Consider the following 17,826-nt stretch of genomic DNA (forward strand, 5'->3'; position numbering starts at 1 on the left):
GAGAAGTCAATTTGTTCTTACCTACAGATCTTTTCTTGATTACCAGATGTATTGATTACCAAAATGTATTAAAATCTGTCCTTAGTTTATCTCTTCCATGCTGGAAATTCTATATCCTTTAACTTTATTCATTTGGTCCAACTCATGAGCCTTTCCTGTCCTTTCTTAAAACCTTCTAATCTTTTTTCTTATTTTAGATAGAAGTTCAGAGTGTCATTGAGAATATAAGCAGTGACTTTCTTTAGAATTCTGAGCTTTCATATCTACACGTGTGTTCATGTCTGCCTACTATCTTGACAAACAATTTTTGGTTGCTCTTGGATTCCTTGTGCAGTAAAACTCTCAGACCATCTAGTGTTTCTGTTTATTGTCAGGTATACACATAATTCCCTACCCCACACCCTACCCCGGGCAAGAGCACTTCATGTTTTATGACCACAATAAACTTCATTTTGTATGATTTATTAATGTTGTGTCCTGAACGAAGTTTTAGAAAGCTAGTCCTGTATGGGGGAACACAAAGGTATTGTCCTTGTGTTATTTCTGACTTCTCCTTCCCCATGAATGACCCTGTTGGTTTCTAGTACACTCAGCACTACAGTGTACCACCTCGTGCCCAGTGCACATTGTTTGGCTGTTTACAATCCAGGATCAGGCCAGTTTCTCAAGTTTTCCAACTCTCTTAACCTTGAGATTTTGTAAAGAATCTACAGGGTGCTCTTCCCAGGTGGGTGAGAGTTGTGTTTGGTCATTTACTAACTTAAAAATATCAGCCTGAATTCTGGGAAACTACTTTATCCTTTCAAAGCTCAGAAGCTACCTCTCATCTCTTCTTTGGGAGATGAACTCTTGAACTATACTTTAATTGACTACTTATCAAACAAGTAGTACCCCTGATTATTTTCTCTTTTCCATAGTTCTCTTGAAAGTGGGCTATGGATTTTCTATGTGGTTTGTTGGTTTTTGCCCTGTGTTCCTTTCTTGCTTTCTCTTCCCATTTTAGTAAGCTTTGTGAAATCCCATTGCCCAGTCTTAAAATGTTTGTTGCTATTTGATTTATATGTATATATGAGTTATAGAGTGGTTAGATATTAAATGAGGAGTGTGTTCTTAAAGACCTCACATAATGAATTTTAATTCTGACAATGGATTGCCGGTATTTCTGTTTACTGGTGAAAGTAGTGGGTGATGCCATGTGACAACAGTGTAGCATGCTTTAACATTAGCTTTGGCATTAGCCATTTTTTCTTTCTTAACAATAAATTTATTAAGACAGTTTACATATAGGGAAATGAACAAATCTTAAGTGTATAACTCAAAGACTTTTTTACATATGTATACAGCCATGTGATGATCACCTAGATCAAGATACAAAATACTGCTATAACTTCAGAAAGCTCCCTGTGCCCCTTTCCTGTCAGTACCACTCCCCACAGAGGTAACCACTATTCTGTGGGGGTAACCACTCCCCACAGTGGTAACCACTTCCAAGAGATTTTTTTGAGATTCATCTTGGTTTTTTTTTAAGATTCATCAATGTGGTTGCATCTGTCAGTGGTTTATTCCTTTTCATTGCTGTCAGTATTCCATAACATGAATATACCACTTTTTTTTGAACCCATTCTCCTGTTGATGGATACTTGGGTTATTTCCACTTTGAATATAGCTGCAGACAACATTCTTACATAAATTTGCTTGTGGACATATGCATTCATTTCTTACTTAAGACCTACTTGTCAACTTTAAAGAATATTCTAGGGGGCTTCCCTGGTGGCGCAGTGGTTAAGAACCCGCTTGCCAATGCAGGGGACACGGTTTTGAGCCCTGGTCCGGGAGGATCCCACATGCCACGGAGCAACTAAGCCTGAGCGCCACAACTACTGAGCCTGAGCTCTAGAGCTCACGAGCCACAACTACTGAGCCCGTGCACCACAACTACTGAAGCCCACACGCCTAGAGCCCGTGCTGTGCAACAAGAGAAGCCACTGCAGTGAGAAGCCTGTGCACCACAACGAAGAGTAGCCCCCGCCTGCCTCAACTAGAGAAAGCCCGCGTGCAGCAACGAAGACCCAACACAGACAAAAATAAATAAATAAATAAAAGAATATTCTAGACACACTAAGTACCCAGAGAGTTCTCTCCTCACTTAGTCTTGCTCTAAGTAGGAGGATATGTTGATATAACTAAGTATTTTAGAGGTTTGAAGAGAAAAGACCACTCAGCTAGTAATTAAAGGTACACTCATTATTAGGGCCTCATAACCTAAAGTGATGGGAGGAAGAAGGCTAGTTGGTGGTAGTACCATTAAGAGCATGGTTTTTGTGCCGAGCAAACACAGGTTTGCATCTGATCTCTTCAGGCTAAGGTTGCTTAGTAACCGGATGACCTTAGACAGGTTGTTTAACATTTCATTTGCCTCACCTATAAGGTAGACATGGTAATACCTACATTTCATAGTTTTTGTTCAGATTATATACAATACACCTTTATATATATACTGAAGTCCTAGCTGAGGGGTGTAGAGAGTGGTCATAAGTTATCCTCGAGTTCCCAAAGCTTGAAAAGTGCATTCATTCCTTTGTTCATTTTCATGCCTTTATTTATTGAGTATTTATGCCCAGTGCTGTTCTAAGTACTGCAGATATAGATGTGAACAAGCAGCAAGATCTATAAGGCAATAAACAAATCAATACGAAGAAAATATAAAGAACTAAGAGGACAATAACTGGTGGTGCAAGAAAGTAGATGGAGGTGTTTAAATAAGTTATAAAATGTATATAGAGCCAGGACTTATATGGATGGATAGGTTTTTAAAAGAAATATGACTTATGAGGAGAAAAGTAGTAAACTAATGAAATAGGATTCTGTTCACAATTTGTTACCTTTTTTTTTTTTGGCCCCGCCGTTTAGCTTGCGGGATCTTAGTTCCCCAACCAGGGATCGAACCCCGGCCCTGGCAGTGAAAGCGCCAAGTCCTAACCATTGGACTGCCACAGGATTCCCTGGTACAATTTATTTTTAAGACTAGTTGTTTTATTTTGTTTTGAAATTTCTTTATTTATTTTTGGCTGAGTTGGGTCTTCGTTGTGGTGCACGGGCTTCTCATCTCGGTGGCTTCTCTTGTTGTGGAGCACAGGCTCTAGACATGTGGGCTTCGGTAGTTGAGGCTCACGGGCTCTAGAGCGCAGGCTCAGAAGTTGCGGCACGTGGGCTTAGTTGCTCCATGGCATGTGGGATCTTCCTGGACCAGGACACGAACCTGTGTCCCCTGCACTGGCAGGCGGATTCTTAACTGCTGCGCCACCAGGGAAGCCCAAGACTAGTTGTTTTTATTAAGGTTATGTGATTTTTTAAAAAATAACTCTGACATATTTGAATCTCCATCTCCATTTTTTTTTTGTTTTCGTAGTAGAAAGGCACCCAGGGCCCAGATACCATAGTGTTAATCGCTTTGAGGAAAGCATAGGATGTTAAGTGACTACTTTAAATTCTTTGTTGAGTGAGCTCCTTCCTGCTTCATGGACCCGTTCCTGGTTAATCTTCTTTATGAGTTGGTGATTTCTCCTTGTCTCCTCTAGCCCTATGCAATCCTGGAACAGCCTGGATCTGTGGTGGTCTCGGGAGATGTGAATGAGAGCAGAGCCAGTGGGTTCCCCTAGGAAAGGAAGGAATCCTTTCTGTTTATTTATAAAGTTCAGATCCTGGGATTTTTCCAGAATACATGCTTTTCTAAGGTGGGTACACATTCTCTCCTGGTGGAGAGAAGAGTGGGGAAATTTGCATAGCACAAATCTGGGTGAACTTTAGTCCTCTAAGGAAGAGAATAAATAAGGTTATACCATATTTCAGTTTAGCTCTCTCCTGCCTGACTAGGATTTTCCTGTTTTGTTACCAGGCCAGAAACTTTATGACTAGCAACATTGTTTTGACTTCTAAACAGAACCACTTAAAAGGGCACCCCACCCCTACCCCCCACCCTGAGAACTGCAATTAACAAATTACCAGATTAAACTCAGACTCTGGACCTCATCTCCTTCCCCAGAAATTGAATCAAAAGACTACTTAAAATGGTAACAAGGGACTCTTACTGGTTTTCATGTTGTTAGTTTTTAACTGATAAGTGCTGCCTTATTTATCAAGTGGTCTTTCATGTGGGTTTGTTTAGAAGTGAAAACAGTGCCAACCGGGAATTTCTTTTTGTTCATGCCTATAGCCTATATAGTTATACAGGATCTAAAAGTTTCTCATGCCTATTAAAAAAGTTCCTCTTGTTTTGGATGTTCTGTAAATGACCCAGGGAGTGATGTTTTTAAAGATATGGGTATAATTGTAATAATGAAAATGTGTGCCATGAAGCCTGAGATCCAGACAAGCTTTGTCTAATATTAGTGAGTTGTTTTGATATCAATCAGTAACTTTCTGACCATGTTGCAACTGAGGAAAAAAATAGGAAAAGGAAAAAAAAAAAAATTGGAGTGTGAGGGGAACACCTAAAGAAGTGTTTGGTCTTTCCCCTGCTGAAAGGCACACTGATACCTCCAGGGTAGGTTGTGATTAACTGGAGCCAGGTCTTATCCCAGCCCACAAGGGATCCGGAACCATTTGGCTTCCTTGGAGGGGTTCAGTTCTGCAAACATTTTCATGAGAAATAGTTCCTGTTCTTTAGGATAATATAATCTTATTGGGAGATTCTAAATGGATAATTTCAGCACTGTCCTAAATGCTCAGATTGAGCTTAGATAAAGGTTGTCCCTCTCCATTCACCCCTCCCTCCCCCAGGAGGGTCTTTAGCCCAGTATGGGAAGGAATGTGCTGGTCCTGAAGAAAGCCATGTCTAGAAGAACTTAGTTCTTTTGCATCCAGTACCATGTCCTTGGTGACTAACTTAAGTCCCTATTTTAGAATTAAAGAGCACAGTTGGCTAGAATCAAGTCTTGGAAAGCAGGAGTTTAGGGGTTCTGTAGTGACTTTGCCAAAGAGTAACTTTATATTTATCTCCTACCTTTGTTCTTTAAAATAGGCATTATAGTTTTGTAGCTTCCCTGGGCATGTAAATAATTGAGGAGACTCAACATAATTATTATTGGCCACATTGAAGTTCAATTGGAAACATTTTCATTAGCTGAAGAGAAACTGCTATCTGTTCCAGATAGAACCTCTGTGGTCCTGGCTGCATACTTTGGAGACCATTCTGAATAGTTATTAGTCTTCAAGGTGTTTAGAGTGCCCAAGACAGACTTTATACTCATGAATTGTGTTCTTCTCAGTTTTCCTTTTGTCTCCCCCTTCCTCAAGTCATAAAACCATGAAACATGCTTTTCTTGTTCTGATTACAAAGTATTACCTATAAAATCAAACCAGTTTAGAGATGTAAGCAGTTAAATTATAACTCCAGTAGTTTTTCTTTAAAGGGTCTCTTCCCTCCTAAGTTATAAGTGCCAGCCTATCTTCTTGTGCCCTCTAGGTTTTCTGATTTCAGATGCTAATGTGGTGTTCTGGGAAATACCTCTCCAAATTATCCTTCTCTTGACCTGTGACTCGTGCTACCAAGGTCAGTCACTTCACACACTACCATAATGACAGCTCTGTCACACCAAGGGCTTGGTCCACTTCCCAAGACCCAGCTTGGGTCCTATCAGCAAAATTCATTTCCCCCTACTCCCTCCCCCCCGCCACACACACACACCAACTCAGGCTCCTCACTACCACAGACGAGTACCCACAGAAGAGAAACTGTGAGGTAGGGTTGTTGGTTAATCTGGTCTATCTGGTCTTATTTTGCCCTCAAGGCCAGTTTTGTGTGGGATAGACGAGAGTACCGCATTTGGAGCTGCGAGTGAATGCCTTTCATTGGACCTACCCTGAGAAAGTGAGTGCGAGTGAGGAGTTGTTAATACGAGATGGAGAGTATGCCCTGAAACCTCAGTCCCATTATTCATTCTTTAATGTCCCCTTTGGCATCATTACTACAAAATAGTAATTATTTGAAAGCATCCAGGGAAAAGTTTTTGACTTCCAGTTAAGAAGCAATTTAGACCCCCTTTTTAAAAAAGCAAATCACACACCAAAGCATTCTGTAATTCCATGAGCGAAGTGGAGGTGTTTTTGTCCAGTACTTTTCTTCTGGATTAATTGGCATGCTAGTGAGTCTCCCTTGGTAAAATTTTTCATGCTCGTAGTTTTCTTGTTTTCAAACTTTACCTCTTATAAGTACCTAATTCCTAGTATTAGATCTTTCTATTTTCAGAGTCATGGAGAACTATTAGCAAGTCACTTATGTTGCTGTAAATAAGTCTTAAAGTGACTTGTCTGAAAGCAGTAGGTGGAACAGTTTTTTTCCATTTATTTATTTTGAAGAGTGTAGGTTCAGTAACATGTAGATGAGGATGACCAAGGAAATATTTGTGTATTGAAAATGTTAAAGTAGTTCCTTTCAGCACCCCCCCCTTTTTTTTTTTTTTGGCGGTACGCGGGCCTCTCACTGTTGTGGCCTCTCCCGTTGCGGAGCACAGGCTCCGGACGCGCAGGCTCAGTGGCCATGGCTCACGGGCCCAGCGGCTCCACGGCATGTGGGATCTTCCCGGACTGGGGCACGAACCCGCGTCCCCTGTATCGGCAGGTGGACTCTCAACCACTGCGCCACCAGGGAAGCCCCTCAGCACCCCTTTAATCAAAGCACTTGTGAGGGAAAACCCACTTTGGACCCATGTTCATATAGTCATAAACAGAGTGTATGTATAAAAGAAGTCTGGATAGATTCAGTGTTAAGGAAAATCATAAAAATGGGGAAAAAGTCAAAAGGCTGACCACATGCCCTTTTAATGTCATCTTCGAGCATTTTCTAACAGGTTCACCCAAGGATTATTTAACTCTCTGCAACATGGTTCTCAAAGTCTAGTCCCCAAACATCAGCATCACCTGGGAACTTGTTAGAAATGCAACTTCATGGACCCTACCCCATACCTACTAAATAGGAAACTCAGAAATGGGTCGCAGCAATCTGTGTTGTAACAAGTCCTTCAGCTACTTCTGATACATCTGAAGTTTGAGAACTACAGCTCGAGGGGAATGGTAACTATAACATCTGAATAGTAAACCAATAATATGAATAAATAATGCTCACAGTATGGAGAAGTAAAAGTAGCTTTTTAGTCATGCATAAAATACAGGCACCCCCAATTAGAATGGGTGCTTGTTTTATCTTGTATCAAACAATCGCGCTTCTCTTCTAGTGCTAGGGTCTACGTGAGTAGACACCGCAGTTGTGGGAAAGTGGCGTAGAAACCAAACCAGAATTTGGCATCGCTTCACTGTTTTACCGTCGTCTTTGCAAAAGTAAACGAGAATGCCTTGTAATTCTACCACTGCCTTTCATATGTGAAAATTTCTTCTGATTTCATAGGAATCTTGGGAAACATGTGAGCCAATTAGTGATTTTAGGGAATGTTAGTTCTGTGTATAGGGTGCCTATCAGATTATCCAGTTTCCCACAGATGCCTTTTTGGCTTGTGCCTTGTTTTGAAACTTGCTCCATTGATCATATCTCCTGTGTGATTAGAAGCCTTTAGTGTTCGGGGAAAGAAGCCGGTGAGGATAGCCATCAGCTCTGGGAGGAACGAGCTTAAGTAACATGTCTGTCCAAGTCTGACATGGGCATATTTGGTCCTGTGGTGCTTGATGAGAACCGATTTGGGAGTGACACCCTTTCTAACCCCACTTCTGTGTTACAATGATATTTAGACTGTCTAGAGCCCCAGTGACCTCATATTTTGAAGGCAGGCCGAGAAAGGTCCTAATGAGTAGAAAACCTCCACTTATAAGTTTTCTTGAAGGAAGGGTATTTATTTTATCATATGTCACCGTGATGATGATGGGCCTTTTAACTGTGGAAGGTCTTCTGTTGTCAGACTGCCCTATACTGTACAAGATTTCCAGTGACTCATCCCCTCTCTAATGTCACAGGTGGGTGTGTTAAACAACCATGTGATGTCATTCTAGCTACTGTGTGGAATGAATTGCTTGCACATAGGTGTAGTTCTTCAAAGTTTAGGACCTGATATTTTATCTAGGCATAGTCCATATAAAAGTTACTTTCCTTGCCCAATAACGTATAGTCATTTTGTTTGTTTGTTTGTTTTTTAATAAAGTTTATAAATACTACTCTTTACATAACTTGCTTTTCTTGGAACTTTAAAACAACAAATAAAGGTATGTAATTTGAAAATGAGTTTTCTTGTTTTTCTGAGAATTCTGGTAAAGATATTGTTTGCTTTCCAGAACTCGGATAAATAGACTGTTTATTCTTTAAGATACAGAAATTGCCAAAATTCATTGACCTCTGCAGTCTCTGATCTCACCATAAATTTAATTCATTTGTGGACCTTGCATTAAGATAATTGGGAGGGGAATTGAAGACCCTTTGCTTTAAACAAATTCAAAATAGGAAATATGTAAATTTTAAAAATGATAAAATTAGGGGCTCTTGGCAAAGGCTTTACAATATTGATTTCTTCAAGTAACAGGAATTTTAAAGTATCCAATTTGCAACAAATAATGTAAGCATTACGTGCATGATTGGGTCACAGAAAATTTGACACACCAGTGTCTTTGACCTCTTGTTGCTGCACCAACTGTACAGAGGTTGTATGTTGAATTCTGTGCCCTCCCTCCCCCCTGCTTCATTTGTTCCTGTAGGGTAATTTTCCCCCCACTTTCCTTATAAATTGAGGTGGAGAAGCACAATTTAACTTTTCAGTATGACTCTGTATAGCTGTCAAGATAGTATGATGCTGAAATTAAAGCTTCCATATGTGACAAAACAGACCTTGGAAATTTTGGATGAGAGGATTCTCCTACTTCTTTGGATAAGGAGTAGAGGGAAATTTTTTGAGAATTTGATATTTGAGAAGTCATTTCAGGAAGCCCTTATTTAAGATAATCCTTAAGGATTGATTTATCATTGTCACTGGTCCCAGTTTACTTTCTTTGGACAGCCTGGAGAACAAATAAAGGGTCCTGTCTATATTAGAGGTAGAGTGTGACCCAGAGCCTTGTGGAAAAGAGATCCTAAGAATAGCCTTCTGTTCAATTTACTTATCTCTCTGTCTGTTCTAGGTCTGTGGCTTTAATTAATTAAGATTTAGGTTGTAGGGCTTCCCTGGTGGCGCAGTGGTTGAGAGTCCGCCTGCTGATGCAGGGGACGTGGGTTCGTGCCCTGGTCCGGGAAGATCCCACATGCTGCGGAGCGGCTGGGCCCGTGAGCCATGGCCGCTGAGCCTGCGCGTCCAGAGCCTGTGCTCCACAACGGGAGAGGCCACAACAGTGAGAGGCCCACAGAAAGAAAGAAAGAGAGAAAGAGAGAAAGAGAGAGAGAGAGAGAGAGAGAGAGAAAGGGAGAGAGGGAGAGAGAGAGAGGGAGGGAGGGAGAGAGAGAGAGGGAGGGAGGGAGAGAGAGAGAGAGGGAGGGAGGGAGAGAGGGAGGGAGGAAGGGAGGGAGGAAGGAAGGAAGGAAGAATGGAGGGAGGAAGAAGGAAGGAAGAAAGAAAGAAAAAAAGAAAGAAAGAAAGAAACTAAAGATTTAGGTTGTAAATCAACTATATTTCAATTAAAAAAATTTTTTTAATACAAAGGAACTTAAAAAAAAAAGATTTAGGAAAGAACTTTTTTAGCTTTGAAACACTCAGACCTTTTGACGTGCCTGACTTGTCTGTGGTAACTACTCAGAAGGAATGTATCTGTGTGCATGAAGAACAATCTAGAGAATGAGTATAAGCTATGCCTCAGTATTCTCATCTGTAAAATGAAAATAAAGGAACTTCTTTGGTGGTCCAGTGGTTAAGACTCCACACCTCCACTGCAGTGGGCACGGGTTTGATCCCTGGTCTGGGAACTAAGATCCCACATGTTGTGTGGTATGGCCAAAAACAAAAAAAACATAAAATGGAGGTAAAACTAGAGTTTTGGAAGGATTAAATTACTTAATACATGCAGAGTACTTAGAAATGTGCTTAGCATATAATAAATGCTCAGTAAATATTAGTCATTATCATTAGTAGCAGTAGTAATAGGCTTTTTAAAAGTCTTTTAACTTTATTTTTTATTAATTAATTTTATTTTTGTCTGCGTTGGGTCTTCGTTGCTGCACACAGGCCTTCTGTAGTTGCAGCAAGTGTGGGCTACTCTTCATTGTGGTGCACGGGTTTCTCATTGCAGTGGCTTCTCTTGTTGCAGAGCATGGGCTCTAGGCGCATGGGCTTCAGTAGTTGTGGCACACGGGCTTCAGTAGTTGTGGCACATGGGCTCGGTAGTTGTGGCACACGGGCTTAGTTGCTCTGCGGCATGTGGCAACTTCCCGGACCAGGGCTCAAACCCGTGTCCCTTGCATTGGCAGGCAAATTCTTAACCACTGCACCACCAGGGAAGTCCCAGTAATAGTTTTAAGTAGCAGTAATTGTAATTTCTCTTAAAAGTCAGTCAGGTCACCCATCCATCCTTACCACCTTCCCCATACCCTGTGAACATAGGCATAGAATTTAGAAAGTTAAAATCGTTTGTCTAGAGTAGTACTGTCTCTGTAATGCTGGAAATGTTGTGTATCTGTACTTTCCAGTTCAGTAGTCACTAGCACATGTGGCTAAACGGTGCCTGTGTTGGGCATGCAGGTCTAAAGTATAGTCTTTACTTGGGTTTGATTTTACATGTTGTTATGTTTTACAAACACTCTTTTTGATTCTATGACTAGTTTTTCCCCTTAAGAGGTATGTATTCTCACACTACATTTGTAATCTCTTTACACCCAGCAGTGGTAAACATTGGTTTGCCTTGCCTCGTAAAGTATTGGTAATTTATTTCAAAAGATATTATAGGAAATACATAGTACACATGAAAGAGCAAACCCTAACTAGTCTTATCATGTTAACCATTGGTTTTTGTTTCCAAATCATAGTTCGGTATATTTGAGTTACCCTTCTGGGACTTGGGAAGACCTCCTTTTCATATCATGTAGCATCAGTTACAATTTCATTTCTATTGTACTTTCTTGAGCTAAATAGTTACTCTGCCAGGAATACTGTAATCATATTGTAGTAGTTAAATATGTCCACCAGTTCAGTTCTGTTCTCATAAACTTTGTGCCGTGTAGAAAGCAGTACTATCAGATGTCTGTGGCCAATTGACCTGGTATTAACGTCGTATTAATTTGCTTTAGCAATGATAATAACAATACCAGGCACTGTCCTAAATGCATTATGTGATTTAAGTCATTTAATTTTCCCAACCACTCTTTTATATGGATATTCCTTGATCTGTTTAAACACTGCAAATAAGCATCCTTGTATCTTTTCTTTTTTCATTTGCCCAGCTATCTTGTTAGATTAATCCCTAGAAATGGAATTTCTGATTCAAAGCATATGCACTTAAACTTTTTTGATACAAACTGCTCATTTTAAGTTAAAAATCCTATTTTTGTTTGTTTCCATGTTTTGCTTATTGGGGGAACCTTGGTATGCTGCTTCACTTTTCTGTGGGGGGAGGGTGCACCTTGCCGCTTGCGGGATCTTAGTTCAACAACCAGGGATAGAACCTGGGCCCTTGGCAGTGAAAGCACAGAATCCTAACCACTGGACCACCAGGGAATTCTCTGCTTCTTCACTTTATACACTCAATTTAAAAGCTGGGATTTCCAGTATCTCAAATTCAAATCCAAATTTTAGTCTGGAAAGTTTTTAAGCTACTACTCTGCTGAAGTCTGTTACATATTTTATTAGCTTTTTCCAACTTTTTCACAGTACTTAGGAGTTCCAAAGTAGGGGCAAGAACTTGAAGCTTTGTTTGGTATTTCACAAATTAAATCATTTGGGGGTAACACTAGCATTTTAACTAGACTGTTGTATTAGTTAGGCTTTCTAGTTGGGCTAGGAGGCTTCCTCCTAGGAGGGCAAAAGTTTTTAACCAGAAATCATGAGATTGTATGAAAGACAACATATCATGAGTAGCCCCCTTAGTCGTGATTCCTGTGAGATATGAGGATAGCAAGAAGTGACTCATGGAATACTTCACCTAGTGTCTCAGCAAGAACCATTCCTAGAGAAGACTTGTTTCTGTGGTCAGATCCTGGTCTGGATTGATGTGTGTTCTATTAGAAAAGTATTCAAAATATCTGATGCTCACTCCATATTCTGAGTGCCAGTACCTTCCTAGTAAATCATGTTGTTACTCCTTTTTTTTTTTTTTTTTTAACCACATCACGAGGCTTGTGGGATCTTAGTTCCCTGACCAGGAGTTAAACCCAGGCCCTCAGCAATGAGAGCACAGAGTCCTAACCGCTAAACTGCCAGGGACTTTCCTCATGTTGTTACTCTTAAGTTGCATCCCAGGGAAGACAGTCCTCTTCTTCACCTTCTCAACCTCAGGACTGTGTAATCGACACCATTAAAGCAGACTGAGTAGGGCTTTTCAAACTGTGTTCCCATACCCCTTGCTGAAGGGGGAGGCCAAGTTATCCACTTAAATTGGAGCACCTCAACAGCTATCATGTTAATATACTGCTGGGCTTCTTTCTGCTTAAGATTTCCTTTGAAAAATAGATCCTGTAGCTTTAACAACAACAAAAATTCTTTTTAATTATTCCAGTATTAGTAAATACTGGATGAGACAAATTACTTTGGTCTTAAGCAAACTAAAGGTGGCAGGTAGAGTAAGAGATTGGGAGAAATAGTTATTGTGTCAAAGACAAGAAGCTCTGACAAATGATGCTCCTGTGGGACATTTGTTAGCCATAAAGTTTTCCAGCGTAAGCCAGATTTCTATTGTTTTGAAATGTGAAATCATGGCTCAGAGGTCCAGCCTGGAGGGCCTTAGTAGCCACTCTTGGCTGCAGTTTCATTGGAATGCTTTCATATCAAGCCTTGAAAGTCCGCTTCCATTGTGCTAGTGAGGCCCATAGCTAGGGGCCCAAAGGTCACTATGTTAACATTTGACTTATAGGACAAATGAGAACTGCATTCTGCCTCCTTTTTTTTTTTTTTTTTTTAACCTATGTTTGTTAGCAGCAGTTATTTTTAAGTTGTATCTAGCCTTATATATACTCCTCCCCGGATCCTTTACATGCTTTCGTTTGTGATCTCTGTTAAGCTTATTGAAGGGACGGACAGGAGAGTCAACATTTATTGAGTACCTGCTATGTGCCCGGCACTGTGCTAGGTGCTTTGAATATACTGTTTAATACTCAAAACCACCTTATGAGATATATACGCTCATCCCTAATTTCAGGTGAGCAAACTAAGCCTGAGAGAGACTAAGTAACTTTCCTCTAATTCAGGTTTCTTTACTTCAGTTATAAAAGACGTATAAATTGGGGATGGTTTTCTCTCAGACCTGCAAACCCAGTTTTGTCTCCTCCTCTCCCTTATGCTTTGTAGTATTGGTTCCTGTTTTGCCACTCTTCCAGGAAAAGGTGATCTATAGACAGCCTACTTACGGTTTTTTGTGAGGCCCTGAATCCTAACCATGCTGTTATTGACTTCTCCCAGGGTCCTATCCTTCCCCCAAAGCTGGCGCGACTCTGGTTGTATACAAGGACCTGCTGGTGCTGTTTGGTGGTTGGACACGGCCAAGCCCTTACCCCCTACACCAACCAGAGAGGTTCTTTGATGAAATACATACTTACTCACCGTCTAAAAACTGGTAAGCCACAAGGATAAGATCCTTTCAATCTGGAGCAGAAGATTTAAAATGTTTGGATTCCTTACCTTTTTTTGTGTGTCCAGGAATCTCTTTGAGAATTTGATGAAAGCTTTGGACTCTTTTCCCAGAAAAACAAAATTTTTACATATGCACAGATTTTGCCTACAGTTTCAGAGGGTTTACAGGACCCCCTTAAAACTTGAAGTTAAGAATGCTTATTCCAAAGAGAAAATGTAGAAGACATTTATTCCTCTTCCAAGAAAAATGAATGAGACAGTTGAAGAATAGAGAGCTCTTCAGCTTTGGCTACTGACTCCCCAGGAGTGCTGTGGACCCAGATGATTCTTTACTCCCTGCTTTGTCCCCAAGACTGACTCCCAGTTGTTTTACAAACTTGTCTTTTTTAAATGACAGTAACCTCTGTTCCTTGTAATGGACTACTTAGTACAGGGCTCTTGGCGGCCGCCACTGATCAGATCAGGCCTCTAGGCAGAAATAGCAGGTGGTGTTCCTTCAGCAAACTAGTCCGAAGCAGCTAAGGAACCATAGTGGGATCCCTTGTCATTGTTTTCTCATCACTCTACCTCCAGCCACACACATTGAGAAGCTGAACGTGTACGTGACGCTAGCAGATTCGTAGAAAAGGCATAAATACCTTGTGGCATCCTCCATTTATTATCCTAACAGTTTCTCTACTGAAGGTGATAGGATTGTCATTTTAAATGGATGCCTGCTTACTGTTTTCCACCTTAAACACATAAGACCAGAAGCAGAGGGGCTGACTTCTTGGCTTCCTCCTGTCTTTCTATATTAGGTGGAACTGCATTGTGACAACCCATGGCCCACCTCCCATGGCTGGGCATTCTTCTTGTGTGATAGACGATAAAATGATTGTCTTTGGTGGCTCCCTAGGATCCCGGCAGATGTAAGTATATTTGGTTTGCTCGCTGTCAACCTGAACGTAAATACTCCCGGAAAAGTAAACTAGGTCAGAAAAGTAAAACTAGTCAGGGTCAGTACTCCTGAGCATGGTTCTAATTAATCCAATAATTATCTCACCCCCTAGTATTCCATTTTTTGATTCTAGTCATAGACCAATAAGTTGAAAAACTTGCTCCATAGAATCAGGGCTATGTAGAATCTCTGCTTTGCTTGATATGTGGTTCAGTTCAGTGGGATCAAGTTCTGATGGGGCCTCCGCCTTGTCTGTTTCTACCTGTGCCTACAGAAGGCCACCCTCCAGGAAGCAGAGTACTTTTCCTTCTTCTCCTTTATGGCCCAGCTTTAGAGAAGGAGAGAGGTAGATTGACAGGACAGGTGGAAATGGTTCACTCTCCAAATAGGATGGATTGAGGGCATGGGTAGGAGCAAGAAAACTGTATCAGGCCTGACATCCCCTGTGAGGTGGTTCTCCCTGCCCACTGCCCTCCACCTCTGGCCACGACTGGCCAGCCCAGGCCAGACCCAGAGCAGTCTGTCTGAATCACTGTGTATCTGCTTCAGCGTTAGCACCAGTAGCGGTCGTTTCCTCTGTGCTTTGAAATGGAAGTTGATGAGCTGTCAGCAATAAAACCATTCCAGATCCAACCCTGTTCCCCCTCAGGGTACTTTCCATCTTCTTATTTTAAAACGGTATGGAGGAGACAATGTGAGCTCTACCCTCCAGATGAGAGGGTTTAGGGCTTAAGGTATTGGAGCCCTTACTCCTGTGTTTCTGTGTGTGAATAACTGACCATAGAGAGGGGACCGTAAAATAGAGACTGCCATTTAGGAGTCTGTCCGTGCCATACTGGTCCCTTGAGGGTTGGAGATGCCAATTTGTCCTTGATCAAACTGCAGCTTTCATTAGCCATGGTGAAATTACCTTTTGTAGCCAAAGTCAATAAATCTTTATCTCCTGGACAAAGGAGATAAAGCCAAAGTCAATAAATCTTTATCTCCTGGACATTTTTTTCTCTTCCTTGTGGGTTTTGCCTTTGAAAGACTGTATCATGACTAGTATCTATTTCCTGCTATCACCAATTAATTAACTCTAACTTTAGGTATTATTGTTTGGCTACAGACATGACTCAAATGAGGCCTTATGGGTCAATGGAAAGAGCAAAGGTTTGAAGCTCTCCTTTCCAGGGAAAGGAGGAGAAGAAAAATATAGTTGAGTGCTAGCTATGAGCATGGCACTCTTGGGGGGCATCCTTATGAATGTAACTTCATTTATATCAGTTCTTGTGGTCCCTGAGAGCTCCCAACTGCTTCATTCTTTTGTCCTTGTCTTATAGGAGCAACGACGTCTGGGTCCTTGACCTCGAGCAGTGGGCGTGGTCCAAGCCGAACATCTCTGGCCCTAGTCCTCATCCTCGAGGTGGCCAATCTCAGGTGCTCAGAAATTAAAATAACTATTCAGCAAACACTGTAGCATCTTTCAGTTAGGACAGGAGAGGGAGGAGGGAGGCAGGTAAGATGCCAACATACATAAGCCAAAGAGAATTTATCATTCTTTCTTGCTGGTATTTATTTTTCAACTTCTAATGGGTTATCATTATTTTTGTTGGCTTTATATTATGCCTCTCCTGAAAGCATTTACTTTGCTTTTCTATTTTTCAAGAGAACCTGCATTTTATGTGGTTGGCACTCTCATGTTAATAATGTTTGATCAACAAAGAATCCATTCAGGTGAATCATCAGTAATTTGTTTACAAGGATCAGAATTGACATGGTTTGGGTAATGGAGATCTTATGGTAAATAGAATACTCTCATTTGGGAGCTGAGTAGACTATTTTCATTTACCACTGAAGTGTAGGAGGTCAGATGCCTGTGTCTTTGTAGGTTTATTTTAAATTTCTTCATCTCCCCAGATTGTCATAGATGATGCAACTATTTTAATCCTTGGAGGGTGTGGTGGTCCCAATGCTGTGAGTATTGCTGGTATGGCGTTCCCATGCACATGCTGCTAAGCATTCAAAACTTGCTTCCCCGTCTCATCTTGTAAAAGTGTACAAGGCCATTTCTGTAGCATTTTTATTTAGAAAATACCTTTTCCACTTTGGGTATGTAGCCTTTGTGTTTTCTGGCCTTCTTCTCCACTCTCTTTTTGCGGAGGGAAGCTTTTCATCAGAAACATTCATCTATTGAATATTCATATCTAAAGTCTTCCTAACTCCCACTTAGTCTTTGGGCTATAAGGTTTGCTGCTGTCATTTTTTCAAGGATGGGTGGGACAGAAAAGCAGGTGGATAATGGCCAGAGTTCACATGGAATTTATTTAAGAATGCAGATTCAGGGCTTCCCTGGTGGCACAGTGATTGAGAGTCCGCCTGCCGATGCAGGGGACATGGGTTCGTGCCCTGGTCCGGGAGGATCCCACGTGCCGCGGAGCGGCTGGGCCCGTGGGCCATGGCCGCTGAGCCTGTGCATCTGGAGCCTGTGCTCCGCGACGGGAGAGGCCACAGCAGTGAGAGGCCCACGTACCGCAAAAAAAAAAAAAAGAATGCAGATTCAGACATGCTGGATATATATTATCTACCCTTTCATCAGTGTACACACACACAGATACACATACACACATAAAACCACAGGCAAAATTCAAAACCACTTAAAATTGATTCATGGGGTCACAAGTACAATTTCACGTGCCAGGCCAGTGGTAATATATGAATGAATGAATGGCTAGAGATTTTGCTATTCTTTCTGAAGAATTCACACACTCTATGACAGGCAGCACAACTTTGAGATTCCAGCTCTGTGTGTGTGTGTGTTTTGTGACATGTAGCACACCTGAGTCCTGTTGTTGGTGCTTCTCTTACAGCTGTTCAAGGATGCTTGGTTGTTGCACATGCACTCAGGTCCCTGGGCCTGGCAACCACTCAAGGTGGAAAATGAAGACCATGGGGCCCCAGAACTGTGGTGCCATCCAGCTTGCCGAGTAAGTAGGGAGCTGACAGGCCAGCAGAAGGAGAGTCCTAAACTCTAAAGCCAAATTAACTCATCAGATTTCCAAGCAACTTTGTATGGAAATTGAAAACCCCTTGATGTCACAAAAGAGGTGGACATTGACCATAGCTTTTTGGGTATTTCTCACATACATGAGCCACTAGATGGAAAAACTTAACATGGGCCCCACTTATCCTTTACGCCCCAGGTTTAAG

General features: G+C 41.3%; 1 protein-coding gene across 2 annotated transcripts in view; it reads left to right on the forward strand.

Moving 5' to 3' along the window:
• The window catches only part of FBXO42 (F-box protein 42), a 113,395-nt gene that overhangs the window by 86,647 nt on the left and 8,922 nt on the right, over positions 1-17,826 (forward strand). For both annotated transcript variants that reach the window (XM_060310617.2, XM_030877198.3), the window contains exons 5-9: positions 13,530-13,683; positions 14,498-14,608; positions 15,960-16,056; positions 16,537-16,593; positions 17,487-17,603. In XM_060310617.2, the coding sequence (XP_060166600.1) occupies positions 13,530-13,683; positions 14,498-14,608; positions 15,960-16,056; positions 16,537-16,593; positions 17,487-17,603 (536 nt within the window). The remainder of the gene's footprint in view (positions 1-13,529; positions 13,684-14,497; positions 14,609-15,959; positions 16,057-16,536; positions 16,594-17,486; positions 17,604-17,826) is intronic.

This window comes from Globicephala melas, chromosome 1 (assembly GCF_963455315.2).
Source record: "Globicephala melas chromosome 1, mGloMel1.2, whole genome shotgun sequence".
NCBI lineage: Eukaryota > Metazoa > Chordata > Mammalia > Artiodactyla > Delphinidae > Globicephala > Globicephala melas.